General features: G+C 37.8%; 1 protein-coding gene across 1 annotated transcript in view; it reads right to left on the bottom strand.

Annotated features, from left to right (window-relative positions):
- Positions 1-25182, bottom strand: part of CDC42BPG (CDC42 binding protein kinase gamma) — a 1192486-nt gene that overhangs the window by 429571 nt on the left and 737733 nt on the right. Inside the window, exon 18 of the mRNA XM_044075379.1 lies at positions 15278-15402. Within this exon, the coding sequence (XP_043931314.1) occupies positions 15278-15402 (125 nt within the window). The remainder of the gene's footprint in view (positions 1-15277; positions 15403-25182) is intronic.

Here is a 25182-nt window from a genome sequence, read left to right as displayed (position 1 = left end):
TGATTGGCCATGCAACTGCAGAGGATCAGGTACACAGTGACATGACTGGCCATGCACTTACAGAGAAAAGGGTATACAATGACAAGACTGACCATGCACTTGCAGAGGAATGGGTACACAGTGAGATGACTGGCCATGCACTTGCAAATTTGCAGGTACACAGTGAGATGATAGGACATGCACCTGGTGACATGACTGACCATGCACCTGCAGAGGTGCGGGTACACTGACATTACTGGCCAAGCACCTGCAAGGTGTGGGCGCACAGTGATATGACTAGCCATGCACCTGCAGAGGTGCGGGTACACGATGACATGACTGGCCATGCACTTACAGAGAAATGGGTATACAATGACAAGACTGGCCATGCACTTACAGAGAAATGGGTATACAATGACAAGACTGACCATGCACATGCAGAGGAATGGGTACACAGTGAGATGACTGGCCATGCACTTGCACATTTGCGGGTACACAGTGAGGTGAGAGGACATGCACCTGGTGACATGACTGACCATGCACCTGCAGAGGTGCGGGTACACTGACATTACTGGCCAAGAACCTGCAAGGTGTGGGCACACAGTGATATGACTAGCCATGCACCTGCAGAGGTGTGGGTACACGGTGACATGACTGACCATGCACCTGCAGAGGTGCGGGTACACGGTGACATGACTGACCATGCACCTGCAGAGGTGCGGGTACACGGTGACATGACTGACCATACACCTGCAGTGGTGCGGGTACATGATATGACCAACCATGCACCTGTAGGGGTGCGGGTACATGGTGCTATGACTGACTATGCACCTGTAGAGGTGTGGGTATACAGTGACATGACTGGCTATGCATCTGCAGAGCTACAGGTACCATGTGACATCAATGGCAATGCACCTGCAAAGGTGCAGGTACACAGTGACATCACTAGCAGAGGTACAGGTACACACTGACATGACTGGCAATGCACCTGCAGAGGTACAGGTACACAGTGACATCACTGGCAATGCACCTTTATGTGTGCGGTACACAGACATATGACTAGCTATGCATTCTACCCTACCTGGATTTTGAAATATGCCTCACCATGGCAAAGGTAATATGCACAGACATTTTTCTCCCTTTCTACATACAGATTCCTCCTTTTTCTCTTTTGCAACCATTTGTTTATTTCTCCTTTTCAGGTTTTATGCAAGAGAAGTACTATATGTCTTATGACAATGCAATGAATTCTATCAATGAACAAAATAAGGCATTAAAGTTTCTGCAGGATGATAAGGAAGTAATATATTGCTGCAGGAAGCTTAAACACTTGGTTTAACTATTCAAAGCATCTTTGTATTAATTCATTACTTTGAATAATGCAATAATAGTAATTAATGACAGATTATTTTATTCAAAAGGAATGCTTCCACTGACATCATACAAAAAATACCATGGTATTCAAAGCAGGGGTCTACTCTTTTATTAATTAAATAGGACAATGGTTGTCAAACCCATTTATGCTCCCTTCATTCTCTATAAAGGTATTCTTCACTACATTTATACTGGCTTATACCAAATTATTCAAGAGTGATACCCTGTGGTGGAACAGAATGTTTTTTTTTTCCTGCTACACTTGACCAATATAGAGTGGTACCTCAAACATCTTACATATTTATACATGGAATATTACGAAAACAGTTTCTCCAAGATGACCATTTGTCCATTTGTTTGGAGAATGTGCAACTCTTAAGAGTTAGAAGTTCACACATCTGTCATACAAAGTTTATCCCCCATTAATATACTCTTCCTTTACCTATCTTTGGAATTTCATGCAATGAATGTGCTTGCTTGCTCCCTTTCAGTAAAAAAAAAGTTCTCTTGCTTTGTACGCTGATGTCCCACTGAAATTAATCAACAGAAGGTACATCCAAACTGTATGGTTACCACACAGATGGGAGAAGACTGTTGATCATCAAAAGCACCTCTGGCCTCCTCCTCATCCTGGGATTGGTACTACAGTTTTGCTTCTAGTGAGAAGATGTAAAAGGGGCATTATATCCCAGCAGCTGTGGTGAGACCAGCACTAGTAGTAGCCAGGCAGTAGCCAATCAGGTGAATCCCCTCTTTTCATCATTCTTGACAAAGCTAATTCATTCCTTTCAGTTAATGCTGCTTGATTAGCTGCTGTCTAACCCAACTTCAGAATATCTCCCTAAATACTTCATCCATAAATTAGTATTTACTTATTAGTTTCCCCTCAAGTGTTTGGCAGACAGCTTGAGTTGACATTTTTTTCTGTAAAACCACCACTGAAATTTCACCAATACCTAGTTGCACTCAGGGCAACTAGTCAAACATTATTCCCAGAGTAGCAAACCAGATACCCCTAACATTATTTGATATCACCACTGCCATTTAATCAGTAAAGAATCGCCTGTTGCCATGGATATGAACTTTTCCACCATTTCTGATACTAGCTTGCTGGATATGGGCATCTAGAGGCAATGTAGAAACTACCACATGTTTACTGGCAACCAGCTACTTCTCAAGCACACTGATAAGGTGCGAGACTTGTATTTACACTATTATTGGAGACAAAGCTCTTGCACAAAAGTATTCCTAATGTCAATCAGGTTGCCAGTAGTGCATATGCTACATCCGTCACGCACAGCTCAAAGCAGTTACTTACACCCACTTATGCTGAGGAACTTAAATGTAACCTTCCTACACCCAGTAACCTCCTAGATGAAGTACTCATAACAAACACCCTTAGCCACCCCGAATGTGTTCTTTCAAAACAACACCCACATCAACACATACAGCCACATCTCATGGAACCTCTATTTCTAAACCCATAAGGCAAGCCACCACACAACCTAACATTCTGATCACAGAAGTCTCCATTATGGGACACAACAATGTCCACCACACCAAGCAGAGTAAGGAGAAAGTCAAAGTCAGTTACATATCAGGGGCCAGGATTAAGCACATTACGCATGCACTGAGGTCATTGAACCATAAGTACTAGCAGTATGACTCAGTGATAGCCAATGTGGGTGTAAATGACCCAAGAAATACCTCCCTAGACTATATGAAGACAGACATCATGAAGCTTTCAGAATGTGTGTCCCAGGCTGGTATGAGCCTAGCACTGAGCAGCATTTTACCTTCTCTGAGGATGATGCCACAATATGAACAGAAAATGACTGACTTTAATAGATGGCTTAGTTTCTGGCATCATTATAAGAGGGTGAAATATTTGTCAGCATGGAAGAGCTGGTCAACAGATCACTCTGTTTGCCAATAATGGTCTGCACGTCTCCCCTCAAGGCTTTGAAAATATTAGCTAAAACATTTTCCTCCCCCACAGTGCCATTTTTAGGCAATGCCAAACAAAGTACTTCCGACATAGCAAATCAAAACCAAGAAAATCTAAAAATGTTACTACTCTATGTCAAGAATCTAAACAAGAAACTCCACTTCCTACAAGCTCTCTTCACCCTAGAGAATGCAGACATCTGTGCAGTCACTGAGACATGGTTTAGAGCCACACAGAGCATACCAGCAGTGCAAGTTTATAATGCTTTCCACACTTTTAGACCAGCTACTACACAGATAAGGACACTAAAGGTGGAGGTGTCTTGATTTACATAAAAAATAAATATACTTCAAAGCTGGTCAAACAGGACAATGCACTTGAGCTTCAACATGTTCAAATCACTATAGGCAAAATTCCATACCACTTCCTTGCAAGCAAAAGGGCCCCCTCTAGATCCTGGAAGCTCATAACATGTATTTAAGCATATTGGAAACACTCACCATCCAACCCAACACCATATTCATGGGTGACTTTTACTACCCCAGTAGTAAATGGGAATCATATACGACGCAGTAGATAAAACAAAGCCACAGAGGAGGAACGGATGAGAAATTTTAATAATAGTTTTAAAACCGCTTTCGCTTCCAACAACACATATTAACGTTATACATTACGTTTTCGTTTACATATTACTTCATCAGATGTGGGCTCAAAGTGAGATCAAAGGACTTATAAAGCTAATCCCTTCTGACATTTAATTGATCAACCAATAAAAACATTAAAACCCATTTCAAATGTTCCCATAAAAAAAAACATACATTAAAACCATTCATTAAAATTCATAAAAAGTCATAAAAAACATGCAGATTTCAATACAAGTATTATTTGTTTACATATTGTGTGCATTGTATAAAATACTAAACTCTAGGTGAATTTAATTACTATATTAAAAAAATGACAGGTTCCTTTTTCAATTAATTTTTTCATCGGTCAAACCATTCTTTTTTTATTGACTCCATCTGCTGTGCAAAAGACGATTTAACTAAAATACTACTAGATATGAAAATGCTTATGAGGAAAATGAATTTACAGGCATTTTTTAAACAAAGCAAAACATCAGATTCCCCTAATGTTATGAGGAAAAGTACATTCAACCCACCACTCCACACCCAGATTAAGAACTTGGAGAGATTTTAGTGGAGAATGAAATTAGACAGACCTTCAATAAAGTAAGATACAAAAGTAACTTAAATGAAGGTGAGAATAAAGTACTATTCAAACTGAAAAACAACAGTAATATAAGGGTGATGAAACCTGACAAGGGTGGGGGACTGTTTTAATGGATGTATTTCAATAGGATGCTAAGATGAATTAAATTTTAAGGGACACTGATAAGTACTCATCCATTTCCAAAAATGAGATCAATATCTCATACAGAAGAATGGATTTGGTTTTGGGAGGATTTATTGATTGATGGGCTGATAGACCAAAAAACATTAAATTGGTTAAAAGTTAATAAACCCAGAATTCCAGCCATCTTTCAGATCCCCAATACACAAAGATGGTAAGGATCCCCCTTTGAGACAGATTACATCTGCAGAGGGCTCTAAAACCTTGCCCCTTGCTAAATATATTGACACTAAACTTAAGGCTCTTTGGTTAGAGACAAAATATTTTAAGGGATTCATTGGACTTCTTGAGAAGTCTTAAACAGGAACTTTACAAGGAAAATATTAATTTTTTAACCATAAATTTTGTGGATTTATTCTCCAGTATCCCTCATGATGAGGGTTTGAGTTTTTTGGAAGAAATTATAAAGACAATATTTTGACACACAATGAATGTATAGAAACAAATGAAGAAAAACACCCGGACCACAAAATCAATCTTGTAAGCGCTTTCGTTTACTCCACATAGGCGAACTTCATCAGACAATGTATGAACAGTTACAACTCCTTTTATAGGGACCCTTAAATGACATCATCATAAAATTAAATGGACAGAACATTTAAAGCAATATGTAAGCAATATGTATATACACTCAAAAGCTTATTTAAAAATATTTACATATATAGGAACAACAATAACTACCACTATCTCATCAGTGCCTTTATTTTTAAAATGCTACCAACAGAGATAGAATCATTCAAGCCAGGACAAACCATGGCATTCAGTTTTAGCTGCCACATTAGTTCATTTTCTTCCAATTTAAAGTGGAAAAGGCCCACCCCTAACATTTTCATGAACTTTATCAATAACCATAAATTCAAACCTATGGTTAGGATGTATAGTAATGTGTTTAGCTAAGGCATTGTTTAAGTTAGACTTCTCAATCGCATACAGATGTTCATAAATTCTGTTCCTAAGGAGCCTCTCAGTTTTACCTATATAAAAGGCATTACATGAGGTGCATACACTGAGGTAAACAACTCCTTTGGAATTACAATTGAACTTACCCTTTTATCTTATATTCTATACCATGGATGCAAAAAGATTTTCCTATTTTTATATATTTGCACCACTTACAGGATCCACACTTAAACATACCATTGTAAGGTGAATATAAATTCACAAGCTGGTTCTCCAAAAGGCATTTAATATTTCTACCTCTTCTAAAAATCACCTTAGGACAATCCCCAATAGATTTATAAATGGTGTAATCTTCCATTAGGAAGCACCAATTCTTATATAAAATAGAATTATGGGGCGTCCAAGGAAAATGTTGTAATAAAGCTTAATTTCCCATCATTTGTTTGCAGGGAATAATTATTATTGTTATTTACGTTGGCTCCAACACTGGAAAAACTATTTTTTTCAATGGGATTACTTGATGTCTGGATTCCAAAATCCATGTTGGAATAATCTAACTACAAATCCAAACTTGATGTTTCACTCAAACCTGTTGCATTCAAAAGCGGGATAAACCAACCATTCAGCCTTTTCCGATGGACCTCCTCTATTATTTCATCCAACCATACCCTAGGATACCCACGTTTCATGAACATTTCTTTTAATGTATCACATTCCTCTAAAAAAATCGGGTTCAAGGGAAACCATTCTTGCCGCCCGAACTAATTGCCCCTTAACTGCCCTTTTCTGCGATTTGGGGTGGCAGCTAGTAAAATGAAGGAATGTGTTAGAATATGTTGGTTTCCTATAAATACGTGAAATGAACCTTTGATTAGGAATATCTTTAATTAACTAACATCCAAACAGGATATTTTTTTCAGTTTGAAATTCCCAGGTAAATTTCAGAAAATCTGTATATCTCGTTATATCCTGGATGAACAAATCAGCTGAAAGTTGATCTCCTTTCCAAAGGATAAAAATATCATCCAAAAAGCGGGTGTACCAAACTGCCTTCTGTTGGAATTCCACATTTTTAAATAAAAATTGTTTCTCCCAGAACGCCATAACCGTGTTGGCAAAGGTGCCCTCACATGGGGAACCCATGGCTACACCCGTTTTTCGGAGATAAAACTCGATCAAATATAAAATTATTTTTATGCACCAATTCTAATACGTATAGACTCAAATCAATACTAGCGCCATCAACATGCTTCTCCAGCAAAATGTTCCTCACCCATTCACACCTGATATAATAGGGTATCACAGTATATAAGTCACGTACATCTATTGTGAGAAAGTTGTATTCTTCAGAAAAGGTTAGTTTATTGATGTATTCCAAAAAGGCCCAGGAATCCCTACATATCTGAGATTCATTACTAATGGCCATTTTCAATTTGCTGTTGACAAATTTAGCACAATCATAAGTTATGGACTGCCTACCATCAACAATAGGATGGAAGGGAGGATTACTGAGATCATTGTGTATTTTAGGCAGCCCAAAAATCACAGGGGTCATTAGGTAGCTGATACAAAGATAGTTATAGGTATCAATGTCAATACTGCCGTCAATAAAGAGGTCATTGATAAACCCATTAAAATGTTGATATGCCCCATTTAGTTCGTTCATTCTTAGAAACTTTGATATAGGCTTCACCTAAAAGGAGGGTTTTCATTCTGTCATTATATGTATCGTTATTCATGAAAACCTAACCACCCCCCCCATTTATCCGGTTTAATAATTCTGATATTAGCAAATTTCAAAGCTTTAAGTGCATCATTCTCTTCCTTAGAGAGATTCAAATCCTGAATCCTAAAGGAGGCCTTACTATTAAAATTTGACCTAATGTCATTAGAACAAACCTTTTCAAACAATGAAATGGATGGGTGTAATGAAGGGTTAAACACACTAGAAATCCTAAATTCTTTCACCACACTAGAATTATTCCCAAATAGGGCATGTAAGTTTAGCTTCCTAGTGTATAATTTTAAATCAATGTACTAGCCAAATCCCCCCTAAAGGAAGGAACAAAGGTACATCCTTTTGCCAAGACCTCAATCTGTAAAGGCGGTGGCACAAAGGTGGAATAATTAAATATTTTAAAATCATTGGTGCCATTAACTATAATTACAACAGGTTCCTTCACATTACCAATGTATGTATCAGTCATGTCCATGCTAGGATTTATCTCCTCCATTTGTTCAGTGTTTTTTTCTTCCACCGTTGCTGTTGCCCTGTACGATTCACTTGACCACCTTTGTCCCCATTCTTGCCCTTGGAAAAAACCTGAGAAGAACCCCCATTCGTGCCACCAATGTTGGCATTATTTGTGTTGCCTCTATTATTAAGGCATTCACTTTTTCTAATGGCAGGGGTCTCAGTCGGGGAATCCACAGTGGAAACATCATCATCCTCTTCCTCATTATCCAAGCTAAACTGTAAATTACTCAGTAATAAACTCCTGTCATTTTCACAAGATATAGAATTTAAACCATTGAAACGTGGTGAAGGATAAGCATTGCCTTTGACATATGCCAAATGGTCACGGTTTAATTTAACTTTATTATCCTTTATTTTGGTCAGCGCACTGACAATACTTGAAAAAATGCGCATAAATTCGAATCTGTATCTCTCTAAATCTTTGTCTCTCCATATAGAATTGTCAAGTATAGATATTTCATTTTTCAGAAACTCAGTTTGTGCCATGTAATCTTTAATTAAAAGATTTAAATACTCGCACCCATGTCTATCAAACAATTTAATCAACTCTAAATGTGGTGCAGAATTCCTGCACAAACCAGATGGATAACGCCAAAGTCTCAGTCCTTTCGGGACTTGCTGGTGATTTACACATTCAGTCAAGTACTGGATTTCAATTTGCAGTTTTTTAAAACGAAATAATTTCGTATCAAACATTTTAAGATTATTCACAATGTTGGTAAAATTTGAATTGTTAGAATCCCCTTGCCCACTGCTTGACATGTTGCCAGTAAAAAGGGCAGGATCCTTAAACCAATCAGTAAGGCTGGGTAAAAACGAAGTAGAATTATTATTACTTACAGCCCCATTGAAAGGTAAGTCCATCTGTCCATTTGTAGAGCCTCCGCTCGTAGGTGATGTTTGAAACCCAGAGGGCGGAATAACAGAGGCAGTTAACTCCTTTTATAGGGACCCTTAAATGACATCACCATAAAATTAAATGGACAGAACATTTAAATCAATACGTAAGCAATATGTATATACACTCAAAAGCTTATTTAAAAATATTTACATATACATATATAGGAACAACAATAACTACCACTATCTCATCAGTGCCTTTATTTTTAAAATGCTACCAACAGAGATAGAATCATTCAAGCCAGGACAAACCATGGCATTCAAATTTAGCTGCCACATTAGTTCCTTTTCTTCCAATTTAAGTGGAAAAGGCCCACCCCTAACATTTTCATGAACTTTATCAATGACCATATCCAAAAATGAGATCAATATCTCATACAGAAGAATGGATTTGGTTTTGGAGGATTTATTGATTGATGGGTTGATAGACCAAAAAACATTAAATTGGTTAAAAGTTGATAAACCCAGAATTCCAGCCATCTTTGGGATCCCCAAGACACAAAGATGGTAAGGATCCCCCTTTGAGACCGATTGTATCTGCAGAGGGCTCTAAAACCTTGCTCCTTGCTAAATATATTGACACTAAACTTAAGGCTCTTTGGTTAAAGAGACAAAATATTTTAAGGTATTCATGGGACTTCTTGAGAAGCCTTAAAAAGGAACTTTACAAGGAAAATATTAATTTTTTAACCATACATTTTGTGGATTTATTCTCCAGTATCCCTCATGATGAGGGTTTGAGTTTTTTGTAAGAAATTATTTATAAAGACAATATTTTGACACAATGAATGTACGTTGATCTTACAATTATTAGACATGGTTTTAAGATGTAACTACATATATTACAAAGGAGAATTTTTCCATCAAATAAAAGGAGTGGCAATGGGGGCAATATGTGCACCATCTTATGCAAATTTGGTCTTAGCATATTGGGAAGAGAAATATGTTATAGACTCTGTTTACAGTCATTGCTGGAATATGTACAAAAGATTCCTGGATGACATATGTATTCTATGGATGGCTAGAGAAGAGGAAGTTTTGACCTTTATGAATTATTTAAATAACACTACGAGTTTTTTAAATTTACTTATAAGTTTAGTAGTGATAGACTAGAGTACTTGGACATTGAAGTCTACAAGAAAAATGAAGGATTTAAATCAAAAGTTTTTAGGAAAAGTACCTACTGTAATTCTTATTTACATTATAATAGTTCACATCCTACACACTAAAAAAGAAATATAATAAAAGGGCAATATATTAGATCCAGTAGGATGACTTCTAGCAAAGAAGATTTTAATAAAGAAATTAAAATATTAAAGGGGATGTTTATGAACAGAAATTATCCTGAGAATTTACTCCAATTGGTCGAAAAAGATGTAATAGAAGGAAGAAAAGGAAAATTTCCCCCTATTCTTGGGGTTGATATACAGCTGTACCTAAGGTGACAAAAGATGAAAAGTTTGATAGAGCTTTAGTAATGGAATACAATGCCAGTTCCAGAGTTGTTAGAAAGAGAATGGAACAGGGTTTTAGCACTTACAGATTTGGATATGATACCTAAGGAACAAATGAAAGTGGTGTATAAAAATGCAAGTTGTTTGAAAAATCTGTTAGAATGTGATTATGAAGGAAGAAAGGGGGTTCGTAAAAAGAGGCATGGAACCTGTAAGTGTTGTAGGTGTGCATAATGTGCACACATTATGAATAAAGATAGTGTCTCCATATTAAACAGAAACACTGTATTAATAAGTAATGAGTTCAGTAATTGTGATTTAAGTGGGGTGGTATACCTGGCTATGTGCCAGGTATGCCAAGCGTTCTATATAGGTAAAACAGAACGTAAACTAAAGAGAAAGATATATGAACACAATTACGATATACAGAATGGTAAAGAAACAAATGCACTATTTAGACATAAACAACAATACCCCATGGCAAATTTCCTTTTCTATGTAATAGAAAAAATTTATATTGATGGGCGAGGAGGCCTATGGGAGGAAAAGATTGAGTATAGAGAACTTTTGTGGCAAATAACATTACAGGCAAATAAATGTCCAGGTTTGAATGAATACATCTCTATTGCCCCGGTTCTTAAATTAAAAGCTGCTAAATTATGAGATTTTTTACATAACACATTTTATTATACTTCCCCCATTGACTCGTATATTTGACACATTAAAAATATTAACTTATATTCATACACTGCTGTTTGCACATGTTTTATGTTTAAACATTTAATATCTTGTAAATGTCCTTTTAAACTTTGTCCATAAATTTAAATGTTCATTATATTTGGCTGTTGGCCCAGATGACATACCTGTGGAAGCATGGGGGTGTTTAGGTGAAATGGCAGTGGAGTTTTTAACCAGATTGTTTATTGAAATCTTGGAAAGTGAGAGGATGCCTGAGGAATGGAGAGAAAGTGTTTTGGTACAGATTTTTAAGAATAAGGGTGATGTGCAGAGCTGTAGTAACTACAGAGGGCTAAAACTGATCAGTCACAGCATGAAGTTATGGGAAAGAGTAGTGGAAGCAAGGTTAAGAAGGGACGTGATGATTAGTGATCAGCAGTATGGTTTCATGCCAGGAAAGAGCACTACAGATGCGATCTTTGCTCTGAGAGTGTTGATGGAGAAGTACAGAGAATGTCGGAAGGAGTTGCATTGTGTTTTTGTAGACTTAGAGAAAGCATATGACAGGGTGCCTAGAGAGGAGTTGTGGTATTGTATGAGGAAGCCAGGAGTGTCAAAAAGTATGTAAGAGTGGTACAGGACATGTACGAGGGTAGTGTGACAGCAGTGAGGTCTGCGGTGGGAATGACGGATGCGGTTAAGGTGGAGGTGGGGTTACATCAAGGATCAGCTCTGAGCCCTTTCTTATTTGCAATGGTGATGGACAGGTTGACAGACGAGATCGGACAGGAGTCCCCGTGGACTATGATGTTTGCAGATGACATTGTGATCTGTAGTGAGAGTAGGGAACAGGTGGAGACGACCCTGGAGAGATGCTCTAGAGAGAAGAGGAATGAAGGTCAGCAGGACTAAGACAGAATATATGTGTGTAAATGAGAGGGAGGATAGAGGAATGGTGAGGATGCAAGGAGTAGAGGTGGTGAAGGTGGATGAGGGATGAGTTTAAATACTTGGGTTCAATAGTTCAGAGTAAAGGTGAGTGTGGAAGAGAGGTGAAGAAGAGAGTACAGGCAGGATGGAGTGGGTGGAGAAGAGTGTCAGGAGTGATTTGTGACAGACGAGTACCTCTAAGAGTAAAAAGAAGGTCTACAAGAAGGTAGTGAGACCAGCTATGTTATATGGGTTGGAGACAGTGGCACTGACAAAAAGGCAGGAGTTTGTGCTGGATGTGGCAGAATTAAAGATGTTAAGATTTGCACTGGGTGTGACGAGGGTGGACAGGATTAGGAATAAGTATATTAGAGGGTCAGCCCAGGTTGGAAGGTTTGGAGACAAAGCCAGAGAGGCACGATTACGTTGGTTTTGGACATGTGCTGAGGAGGAATGCTGAGTATATTGGGAAAAAGATGCTAAGGATGAAGCTACCAGGTAACAGGAAAAGAGGAAGGCCTAAGACAAGTTTTATGGATGTGGTGACAGAGGACATGCAGGTGGTTGGTGTGACACAGCAAGATGCAGAGGACAGGAAGAAATGGAAACGGGTGATCTGCTGTGGCGACCCCTAACAGGAACAGCCGAAAGAAGATGATTATATTTCTAAATGAACACTTCAACTGTAATTCATCACTTTGCCCAGCAGATGGAGTCAATAAAAAAGGAATGGTTTGACCGGTGAAAAAATTCTTTGAAAAAGGAACATGTCATTTTTTTTATATAGTAATTAAATTTGCCTAGAGTTTAATATTTTGTACAATGCACACAATATGTACACAATTAATACTTGTATTGAAACCTATACATGTTTTTTGACTTTTTATGAATTTTAATGTATGGCTTTAATGTACGTTTTTTTTATGGGAACATTTGAAATGGGTTTTAATGTTTTTATTGGTTGATCAATTAAATGATGTCCAGCAGGGATTAGCTTTATCTCTAGTCCTTTGATCTCACTTTGAGCCCACATCTGATGAAGTAATACGTAAATGAAAACGTAATGTAACGTTAATATGTGTTGAGTGTTGTTGGAAGCGAAAGCAGTTTTAAAAGTATTATTAAAATTTCTCATCCGTTCCTCCTCTGTGGCTTTATTGTTTTACCTACTGCATCGTTTTTTGGATTACTAGTTATTCGGGTGCTGCTTAGTAATTTCACTTTTGAATCATATACGACACCAAATGAGCAGGCACAGAAATTCCTGAATTTTGTAACCACAAACTTCCTGGATCAGATTGTCAATATGCCAACCAGGAGCACGAACAGGTCCTCATTAATATGGAGCAGTACTGTACACTCCCTAGTGTAATCAGACCACAAAATGGTCTCCTTTGAAGCGAGAATAAAACCTGGAATCCCAGCTAACCCTGAAATGTTCGGAATCTACTCCAATGCTAACTTCCTACTATTAAATAATAACCTGACAAAATTTAAAGCCCCCACACATGTAGCCAGATTTCTGAAGGGCCAGGTAGGGACAAAAAAAAAAAATGTCTTTCACACTAAGTGAAGACCAAAAAAAAAAGTCTTTCATTCGTGCGGAACAGCAGGCAGTTCATTAACTAGAGTGGTTCCGCTTTGAGATTTTTGACTGGCTCATATGCTGGTACCAGCCAATAAAAAATTCGCACAGTGGAGCTTCATCTGTTCAATGTGGAACAGCTCACTGTTCTGAATTGAATAGAAGTGGCTCCGCTTTGCGATTTATGATTGGCTTGTATACCGGCATCCGGGCCAATAATAAATTGCAAGCGGAGGCTGTTTCACTGGGATTTTAACTCAGAACTCAGGATTGGACTGCTGATCCCAGGACAGTCCCATTCAAATAGGGATGTCTGGCAACCCTGCCCCCGTAAACCCTGAGAGCACTGCTTCCTAAGTGGAGCTGCATAGATGTAAGGTGCAAAACTAACTCAAAAAACAAGCCACCCTGGTGGAATCTCAACATTAACAGGATGTATAACAGAAGACTGCTCCTTTTTGACATTTACTTCTCTAAAGTCAAGGCCAATGTCAAGTCCCTCTGGGTGACTACATTTGCAAATGACTGCAAATTAGGAGCGGTCATATAATCCCCCACTGACCCAAATGTTCTCCAGGAAGGGCTGCGACAGACAAATAACTTGTTTCAGAGCCATGGACTAAAACTACATGTCAATAAATGCACAATAGTATCCTTCAGAAAGTTATTCACCCCTGGTAACTATCACATTGACAATACACCCTTAAGATTTGAACTAGTAGTTAGGGATTTGGGGACCCACACAGATAGTAATCTAGCCTTTGACCATCACGTCTTCAGTAGTGAGAAAATCATTCTGTTGAGCAACTTATAAACAGAGGTATGGCAGCTAGGTACCAGGTCATTGTTCCACTGTATTCAGCATTCACCAGACTTAACCACTGAGTACAATGACCCCTTTGGAATGTACCTTATCAGGCATATCCATCAATTAGAAAATCTACAGAGGTTCACTAAAAGAATATAGGGTATATGTTACACGTCCTTTATAGACCACCTCAAAGCCCTATCCCTCTGAGTCCTACAGACGGGTTGAGGGGAGATGTATGTTGGCATACAAGGCATTTTCAAATCCCACCCTGATGGACCTTCTGCATACCTGCAAACAAACAGCACCAGAATTACCCATTCTAAAGACTTAAACCTTGCTGTGATATAAATAGGACCTGCTGGAGAGAAAGTTATGTATGCCAAAGACTATAACTAGGACCTGCAGGAGATGCAGGTATGTATCCCAGTGAGTACCCAGTCTCTGGAACAGGCTCTCCATCCATGTGAAGCAGAGTTCCTCCCCATACCCCTCAATGCTTAGCGCAATACTTCTTGACAAAGCCTGGCATAATGGGAAGACAAATGCAGAGAAATAGGAACAACTTTTAAATATTGCTCTTATAAACTTAGAAAGTTGCTAGAATAACAGGATTTGTGTTCGCATGTATTTTCTTTAGGATATGAAGTCTGTAACTCAAATGTATGTCATAATTTAGTTAGTTTAATCTTTAGATCATCCCAGTGATTTATCAAAAACAAATACTTTATGAGGAACATACCAAAAATATGAGGCAAAAATCCATACATTCTGCAAAAATATGTACAGTTGAGAGGTATGTTCCTCCCTAACCCAATTCAATTGCAACTTGGACTATTGGAAGGGGAACAGGAAGCCTGTAAATGGTTCATGTCAAAGACCCTGTCTGTAAATGTTTCACCTACCAAGCCCCTTCTTGCACTTATCAAGGACTCCAGAACTTGGCAGAGATTTTGGATATATGGCTAGGCATAAAAAGGCCCTAGTGTTCATTAGCCTAGTACACACCAATGAACCTATAAAAAGTCAGGCCAATGCAGTCAAATATTCTTACCACTGCAGTATGTCAGCAATCTGTGCTTCCCAGTTGGCTAAAGACTCCTTTTTGTCTGCTAGTGAAAACAAATCTTCCTCAAGTTGTTTGTTGGCAGCAATGAGTTTATTCATAAATTCCTTCTCCTGTGGAAGAGAAGAACATAAAACATAAAAAGGAAGGCTTAAAACTATCAAGTATGCTAATCAATACAAAGAAATCATTAACAGTAGCTCTGTCTTAAGTCTATTCTATAGCATGCACATGTGTACAACTGTTGCATTTTCCACACCACTCAAAAAAGAAATGCATAAAATTGACAATACAGGCATCTTCTTTATAGTGTCTCTCCACTGTCCCATCTGCATGATTAGGTTTAAGTGGTAATAGTGAGGAATGCAGATTGGGGTTAGGAGGAAGAACGAAAAGAAAGGGGTTAGGGAGAAAGGTACTGTAAGGAAAGGGGGTTAGGAAAATACTTAAGTGAGGGCCAAGGTATCATTAGCCGCCTCTTTCAATGAAGTGGCTGAGAGCAGCTGCTATGGCCCATATAACAAACTGTAGAAGAAGTCCGGGTTCAGGTAAAAGTAGTTGATGTGGTTTGCCTTGCAACCGTAATTAAGAGATTAAGTGTGTTCACCTCACCAGGTTTGTCAATGCTCGTGAGCTTGGAAAGATTTGATGTTGCTAGAGTTGAGGGGAAGTCAGCTGTAGTCCAATTGCTCTCTGTGAAACTGGTTTGGAGTGAAGGTTTTATCCAGCTTGCCACAGCTGTAGTTTGTTGATTTTCTTAAATACAAGGCAGCATTATCAGGATGGGGTGGGAAGGAAAGTAGTGGAGGAGGCTATTGTGAAGTGGGAGTATGGTGAAGTTCCTTGCCAAGACTGGTTGGTTTAGTCTAGGGATTGTATGGCTGCAGTGGGCAAGGGACAGGCACAGTTAATAAATTAAAAACATTTGATACCTTTGTCAATATGGTGATTTTCGAGGGCTATTCCTCCTAGATTTTGATTTGAAGCGTGCGCAGTTGGGGGAGGAGCCACATGGTGGACCAAGCATAACTTGTGGTCAGCACTTGGATAATAGCTGGAGGAAAGCAAGTAGACTCGGGCCTGCAGTGGTCACACTGGATTATGGCAATTTTTTGTTTGGGTGAATGCTTACAAATTATCTTGGGTGGAAGCATGTTTCCACACCTCAATGTGCCCTGCAAACTACTGATGATTCAATACTGGAGGATGGTACTGGAGATGTCAGTGTTTCATTCTCCCTCAGCCTTCCAGTATTGTAATTAGGGCACCTCTCACCTGGCATCATTTTTAATAGCTCAGCTGTTTCAGAATGTCCCTTTGTTGCCTCAGAGTTTTGTCTATTACTCATGAATTGATTTGTGGCTAATCACAGAGACTTTTTAGACATTAATGCCTACACTTCTCAACTGTCATCACAATGTGCGCTCCTTGGAAATTTTGGAGACACAGCATTTGATTGATGGTGTTGATATGCATGCTGATGCAAATACATATTTCTATTCAGTTGATCATATCATAGAATTTCATGCTACATACTGGGCTTAGAGTTGCAGTCAGTTTTAATGGCAGACTTTAATGTTCATCCTTTATTCGTTCTGCAAGCCATGTTGTTGAAAGTCTGTCTGTTTTGGCAATTCACATAAATTTTAGCAAGCAGATAATGCCATACATTAGAGTCACTCCTCATTTGTTTGGAGGACTTGATAATGATGACAACATTAAGTTGGAGTGTTGACTACTAACTGTGCTTTGTTGTACATTTGCTACTAAGCTGTTATTCAGTGTAGTAAATCACTGGGGATTTCAGTCAGTTAACAGTAATATATATTTGAGTCTCATTTTCATATTAAGCTCAGATCTGTCAGTCAATGACATTAAAAAAAAAGATGTCAGGATTCAGTATTCTTCAACAGATGATATGAGCATTATCAAACTATTTAGGGATCCGTGGGCAAGAAGTTAAATGTTGAGACAGCCTTTACTTTGCTTCCAACTTCTGGAGCAGGACTGGTCCCTACTGGGTATGAAGCCCCATGAGAAGTTCTAGTTGCTTCCCAGTTCTGAAACCGGACTGGCCACTGCTGGGTATGCACTGCAATGCCTGTGGGTTGTACCATGGCCTACACTACATTTAAGAGGTTTATCATGGCACCATACTAGCTATGTAAAAAGACTGAGGTGGGACAGTGGGGTGTTCATTTACTTGGATAACTTACTTCTAGGGGAGTAGCAGGATAACTACATCATCCATCTCATCTTGCAGAAGTAGGATGTTCCACAGAGGTGATTAAGTGGGCAGGTAAGGTGATCCTCCCAGGCCTTTTTTGCTGTAATTCAGATATTTGGATGGAAAGAGGAGCAAGGGATGTTAGATGAGGTAGTTAGCTTCTTTCAACTTCCATCATCATCTTTGAGTTACAATGCTGTTTGTTGCTACAGGATGCAAGAGACTGCTGCTTTTGGGTTATTCCTTTATATTCTGAGCAGCTGAGAGAGCAGATGCAAAGCCTGAAGGACTACTTTTGGATCTCAATCCCTGTGATTGAGATGTCTTTTGGAAGGGGTGAATAGGAGTGAATTGGCTCTACCTCATACAAGTTCTCACTGAGGCAGTAGAAGCATTAGTCAACTAAACAATATTGGTGATTCTTCAAGGAGTAATAACTTCAGACTTGTTCTGAAGGTTTGACTGGGTTTCAGGACAGTTCGGGATATTAGGATTATTCAGCAAAATACCCTTCCAACACTTTTCAAAGTACACTGACTTAGATGGGCTTCCAGAGTAAATGGCTGATGACGCTACCTGGTCTTATCAGGCTGTACATGGTGATTTAAAGTAAAAAGGCTGTTCTTTTTTTCTACTTTTAATATTTTCAGATGTGCTTGGTAAATGAATTTTGAAGGGTAAAGCTTTCAATAAAAATTAGTAAAAGTTTTATGAGCAATTTCCATTGAGCTACGAATAAATATGTTGTTACTCTCAACATTTGTATTAATAAATGATCTAGTTATTTTTAGATAAACTTGCTCACAAGGCAACCAGGAGTCATTGCTTTAATTTTTTGGCTAGGGACAGGGCTTGATACAAGTAGATGTTATATATGGGGTGTGACTTCTTGCAAAGTTTGTGCAGACGTAAAAAGTATGAAACCTTTCTAGTCTGATTTTTTTTTAAATTCAAATTTTGCGCCTCACAAAAATGACATTGGTTGAATGAAACAAGCTAACAATAAGTGCAAACTATGTTTTGTAGGCTAATTTTGGCAAAACATACATCTTTGAAGAGAAGCGTAAGGAAAACATTGAGACGAGGGAAAAAAAGTTCCATGCACACAAATATGAGCAAGTTGGTGTGGTTAAGAACTACACATTTGATGGAAGGGCATTATTAAAGGAATGTACTAGTATAACAAAGATAATTTAATAATTATGTTAGGGAAACAAATTATGCATACTTAAATAAATCACAAACTATGAGTACACAACTGCTTTTTGCAGGGGGCTCATTGCCAAAATGGCACTGCAACATATAATGTGTTAGCATATAGGAACAAAAATATGAGGGATACCAAAGATGGACAGTGTTGCAAAAATAATTTAATGGAAAAAAATTTGTGCAGAGGTCCACATATTTTTAAAATAATTTTGCTAAACACTGGTAATTGTATATTACATATTACAAGTTATACAACTATGAAATACAAATTTGTGAAAAGCAATTACTCTACAAATTGTGAGCACATAGTTGTAATAACATGCATGGTTTGTAAATGTCAGGAGATTCAGAGTGCTGGTTAACATATGGGGAAAATGGCATTATACTGGAGTGTAACCAATGCTGATGGCACAGTGACCTGAACCTTATTTAATAACAGAGTGCCCAAGACATACAAATGCTGCACATTTTAGTGGCAGCAGTATAATCTAAATCAATGTCTTTCCAAGAAAAGGTATACCCGATGAGAAAAAATAAAAATACTTCAGCCTAACTAAAGCATCACACACAATATTGTCCACTGAAACAGCTGCAAAGTAAAAGGACTAATTTCAGCATACTATTAAAAAGTAACTGCTAAGCCTTTTCAAAGATCAGTGCATTCATTCTGTAGCAACATATTTGCACTATAATGACTTTTGGTTCTAGGAAGAATTTTGTCCAAAGGTCCGCACTGACAATAATGTCTAGATAAAGAACACAAGACAGAACAATACTGATAACAGGGTAAAACAGAAATATATTCAGCATCTAAAAATGCATAACCTAACAACAAACTGACTCAGAGATATGGAGATCACTCCTGAGGCTGAGGTAGAAATGGGAATGAGGGTCTCTATATTACGTGATTGAATGTGGAGGTGATCAAACACCTAAACATCGACCATGTAATATCGAACTGCAGAACAGTGAACATCATCGTGAAAGATTACCGTCAGCCACAAAAAAAAAAAATAAATAAATAACTTTACAGCCAAACTAAGTGGGGGGCTGTCCCCCCCCCCAACTAAATAGATCAACTCAGAGATCGTTCCACAGGGGAGAAAATAGCAAAATCCAGTGAATGGCCAAGGGAAATCTCTCCCTGCATTAAATTGTCCATTTGCTGTTTTTTGCTTTCTATATTACATGGTCGATGATGTTTAGGTGTTCGATCACCTCAGCATTCAATCACATAATACAGACCCAGAAATGAACTCTGGTTACGATTTTTACTTTGTTCTATGAATATAATTTTTTTTTTGCATACACCATCAGGAAAGATAGCTTTAAGACTTAAACCAGACACATCGTAAAAATATAAGTGCATGAGCAAGACCTTTGTTACATTTGTTTGCAGTAGCTTGGAAACTTTTGAGTTAAGCCCATTTTTGAAACAATGTATTTACAAGCAAAATTGTGTGTGTATATTATATATATATATATATATATATATATATATATATATATATATATATATATATACATACACAGATATACATGTACATACACACACACACACACACATATATATATATATATATATATATATATATATATATATATATACAGAGAGAGAGAGAGAAACTGTGCAGTCCAAATGCATGAACTGTTATGAATAAACTAGCAGCTTGCCTCTTATTAATATGCATTGCATGGTGAACAGTTATAAATAAACTAGCAGCTTGCCTCTTATTAATATGCATTGAAATCTTTCAGCTTCTTATTTAAAACTATCAGGGTATGTCCAAGCTAGCATATACACTTTTAGACAGAGCATGAATTGCTCTTATTTTATCATACACATAATTATCATTATATTGCTTCTAACGAGGAAGAGAACATTTTAGCATTTCACATCGGATAATGTCAAAGTGAATCTAAATGCTATAATCAGTTCTCTTAATATTGTTTCTTAAACCCAGTTACATACCATTATCTTGTAAACAATTTTCATAAGAGTTATTTACATTCTTTTTTTTTGCAGTTTTACATACCAAGGTTTGCCAATTCTTAGTCACTCAGTTCCACAGGAGCCACTAGTTGGCATGTATTCTTCTACCTTCCCTAGTGTACTTGGGTTAATAATTCTATCTTTCTAATTTCAATCAATTCTACGACTTCCTTCAGCATGGCTCTCTCATATGTTTTCCATTTGGGGTGACTACCTTTTTGACCTTATTACTAAAGCTTGGATATATTTCGTTTTTTTTTTTTTTAAATTTCTGACACTCAATGTCATGACCGCCATTTTATTATATTCTCATGTAACATCTTTTCTTAGAAGGTTCTGTATGTCATGTTTAAGTTCATTTAAGCTATAGGCACTCAAGAAGATGTGCTTCAAGGTGCTCTTCTCTCTCTATCACATCACATCTCCAGCATCTATCAGCTACTCTCACTAATGTTGTTTGCAGTTTGCTTTTGGGGGGGGGGGGGTATAAAGTACCCAAGTAGGAACTTCCATGCAAAAATTCTAAATTTCCTTTTTGGATGTATACTTTAGGGCCAACCATATATCTGACCAATGATCATTGATCTGTTTATTTATTCTTAGACTCCAGCTTATGTGCAGAGCATTGGTCTGTCCTATGTCATTGTCTATTAAAATCTTATATGCCATGGACTTCAATTTTTTCTTTTGACACGATCATCTATTAATAACCATGTTCCCTTTCTTTGCTCTGCTTTACTTTTCTTGGATTATGCTGAAATTCTGTTACCATATCTATAAAATTTAGGCCTACCCTGTTTGAGAAGTTAAACTTGTATTTTTGCTTGCTCCCATTTCATTTACTTTTTTCATTCCCTACTATCTGCACCCAGTATCTTGGGATCTAAACCTAATGAATTGCATCTTCTTTCTATTTCTCCATTTATCTTATCTATTTATTTTCTTTATTTCTAGTCCTACTGAAGCTAGTTGATTTAACCAAACAGCCAACTACTGATCTTTTGAAATCTACTTAAATGAACTGTATACATATAACTCCACATTTCTTTCCTCTTCTCTGTTTATCATTCAATTGTTTTTGTCTCATCATGGTTCCTCCTTGTTCTACCATTTTGGGTTACGATTTCTGCACTGGAGTAAATACATTTATCTTATTAATTTTGCTAGAAAGTATATTCAGAACCAGGAGACTGAGACCTCCCTATTCTAGTGGTAAAGTTATTTTTCCACCAGATTCGTGTGTTTTTTTTTATTCCAAAAGAAACTCATAATTTCATTGTTTAATCATTCCTACCCTTGATCAGGCTTTTCAAAGCATGCCTGACCTGTATATAAAACCAGGAGTACTAGAAATATTTTAATAGCTTGAATTTTACTCTGTGCATAAATGGCATTTTTTACAGTATGATATTTTCAGTAGTTTTATTTGGTTTCCTCCCACATACCTCTTTCTGCTTGAGAAACATTGTTTTACCCATAGACGTAAGAATTTTATTCTCTCATGGCCCTATATAAAAAGCAACATTTGTTCCTGGTCACATCTAGGTCTGTAATTTTTATGTCTATTGCCTTTTTTTCATTTATTTTTTAACAGCAATTCTGTTATATTTTAACAATTTGAATACTTCAGGTACTTCTTGCATTGGGCTTGTTACATACAATGCAATATGTAAAACAAAAACAAAAATTCCTTTTTCTCATCTACCATACTAATTATATCCTTGTACTGATCAGTCTCTTATTAAGGGTGGTAATTGATCACTGTACAGGGCAAAAAGCAATGCAGACAGCAGACACCCTTGCCTAGTATGAAATCTCTGTGATGAAGAAACTGATAGTTTGACAAAGCTACGCTTTTTTGCATATTTTCATAATTAGATCTAATCATTTGGTGGGTAAATCCAACTTGAGTATTTCTAAAGTCATAAATAGTGTACAGACTCTAATGATTAGCCTAGATGCCAAAAAGACACATTCATCAGTCTATCACAGGTGTTTACTAGGCTAATGACCACAGGGGGTCTTAAGCATAGCCAAGCATCCCAAACCTCTGGCAACTTCTGGTACCTTTGATAAGTCTAAGTAGAGGCTTGTGTCCATTAGAGATACAGGTACCAAACCAGGGATGAATTTCCTGTTCCCCATCCAATTGTCCAAGCAACATGAATTGGGTTTGGGAGGAACTCTGCTTCACATGGATGGGGAGCCTATTCCAGAGATGGGGTAGTTTCTAAGATACATACCAGTTTCTCCAACAGGTCCTATTTATATCACAGGCAAGGTTCAGGTCTTTAGAAAGGGTAATTCTGGTGCTGTTTGTTTTGCAAATATGCATAATGTCCATCAGAGTGGGGCTTGACAATGCCTTGTATGTCGGGCACAGATCTCCCCTCAGCAGCCTGTAGGAGACATAATGCAGGGATAGAGCCTTGAGGCAGTCTGAATAGAAAATGTTATTTACACCCTGTATTCTTTTAGTGAGGAACCTCTGTGGATGAATTGTTGGATATGCCTGGTTAGGTACATACCAAAGGGGGCATTGTACTCAATGACATGTCTAATGAATGCTGACTACAATGGAACAATGATTTCCTTGGATCCAGATGCCATACCTTAATTTCTAAGTTGCTCAACATAGAATGATTTCCTCACTACTGTAGACACGTAATGGTCAAAGGCTAGTGTCTGTGTGTTTCCGCAAGTCCTTGACTACTGGGTCAACTCTTAGGGGTGTGTTGTCAATATGATAGTTACCAGGGGTGGATGACTTCCCAAAGGATACTATTATGCATTTCTTGGCATTTAGTTTTAGTCCATGGCTCTGACAACAGTTGTCTGTCTACGTTAGCCTTTCCTTGAGAACATTTGTATCAGTGTGGGAATCAATGACCGCTCCTGATTTGCAATCATCTGCAAATTTAATCAGCCAGAGACCACTGACATTGGCCTTGACTTCAGAGAAGTAAATGCCAAAAAGGAGTGGTCCAAGGATCAATCCCTGAGGGACTCCACTTGTGACTGGCCTCTTTGTAGAGATGGACTCCCCAATTCTAACTTCCTGGGTTCTGCCTGCAAGCTATTTGGCTATCCACCGGGTGACATATGAGTTTGTACCTAACCTCTCAAGTTTGTCAACAATGGCCAAGTGGGGTATTGTGTCAAATGCCTTGGCCAGGTCAAGGTAGGCAGTCTGAACCACTTTGCCTCATCCATTGCTTTGGTGACCTTCTCAAAGAAGTCTACCAGGTTGAGTAGGCATGACCTGCCCTTGATGAAACCAAACTAGGCCAGGTTCAGTATCTGGAGGTTTACTAAGCCATTATTGATCATTTCCATGATAATTCTTTCCATGGCTTTGCATGTAAGAATAGTGAGACTTATGGGTCTGTAGATGACCCAGCTATGTGCAGAGGGATGATGGTTGCTGTTCTCCATTCATCTTTCCATTGCTCATGTTCTATCATGAAAGCTTTGCTGATATTATCAAATGCTTATTTCCCTTCTCCAAACCCATGCTTATTTAACATTTGTTAACTGGAAAAGTCTGACTTGGAACGAAGACAATTTTCAGTGGAGGCCCAGGGAGAAATGCTCAAGATGCATGTCTTGTAATATTGAACAATATTGTAATATCGATCAATATTGCATATTGACCCAAATTAATAAGATTAATAAATCTCTGATACAGTTCCTGCCAATTCATTAGTTACTAACCATAAAGATCTGAGATTAAACTGTACGACTTGGGTTACATTTATAATGCCGAATGGTATATGATGAACACAAAGGGACGATACACATTCCCAAACATACTGCAGTATAGCAGTGGCTGGTGTTTTCCTCTTTCCCCACTGTAGTACAGTCCTGGAGTTGGTATATATAAGGAGGGTGAGTGTTTTTTTGCAATCTGAGTTTTGGTCCTTTGTGTTTGCCTTAATGTTGTTCGGTGTTCCAGCTGCTTGGCACTATGAATGTATTCCATAGGATACAGATCTGGTGAATATTTCCGGGATCATCAGGACTGCCATCTTCCAAGATGAAGATCTCTGTTCTTCTTCAATGATCTAATTAAACTAAACCAAAGATTTATGATTGTGCTTGGCATAATGCCATTCAGTGTTTCACCTGTTTGGCATTATAAATGCATTCCATATGACCCCAGATCTGGTGAATATTTCCTTCCTTAGGGATAATCAGTAAAGCATACCCAAGATTTATGATTTTTTTTGTCTCCTTTTTTCCAGACCTCTGTTGGTATGTCATCCATGCCTGGGGGTTTTCTTAATTCTTGACATTTTACTGCAACATGGATTTCCCATATAAATATTTCTGCAATAATTCTCGACCATTCTGTTCACTCAGCAGGGATAAGTTTTGTTGCAAGAAAAACTCCTCTTATTTCAGGTCTGTTTCTTCTAATCTTTCATCATCCTCATGCATTTTTATGCAATGATGTCTAAATTT

The sequence above is a fragment of the Protopterus annectens genome, chromosome 6.part1, assembly GCF_019279795.1.
Source record: "Protopterus annectens isolate FY-2018-M chromosome 6.part1, PAN1.0, whole genome shotgun sequence".
Taxonomy (NCBI): domain Eukaryota; kingdom Metazoa; phylum Chordata; order Ceratodontiformes; family Protopteridae; genus Protopterus; species Protopterus annectens.
The sequence above is the reverse complement of the archived record's forward strand: the minus strand, read 5'-3'. Positions and strand labels throughout refer to the sequence as shown.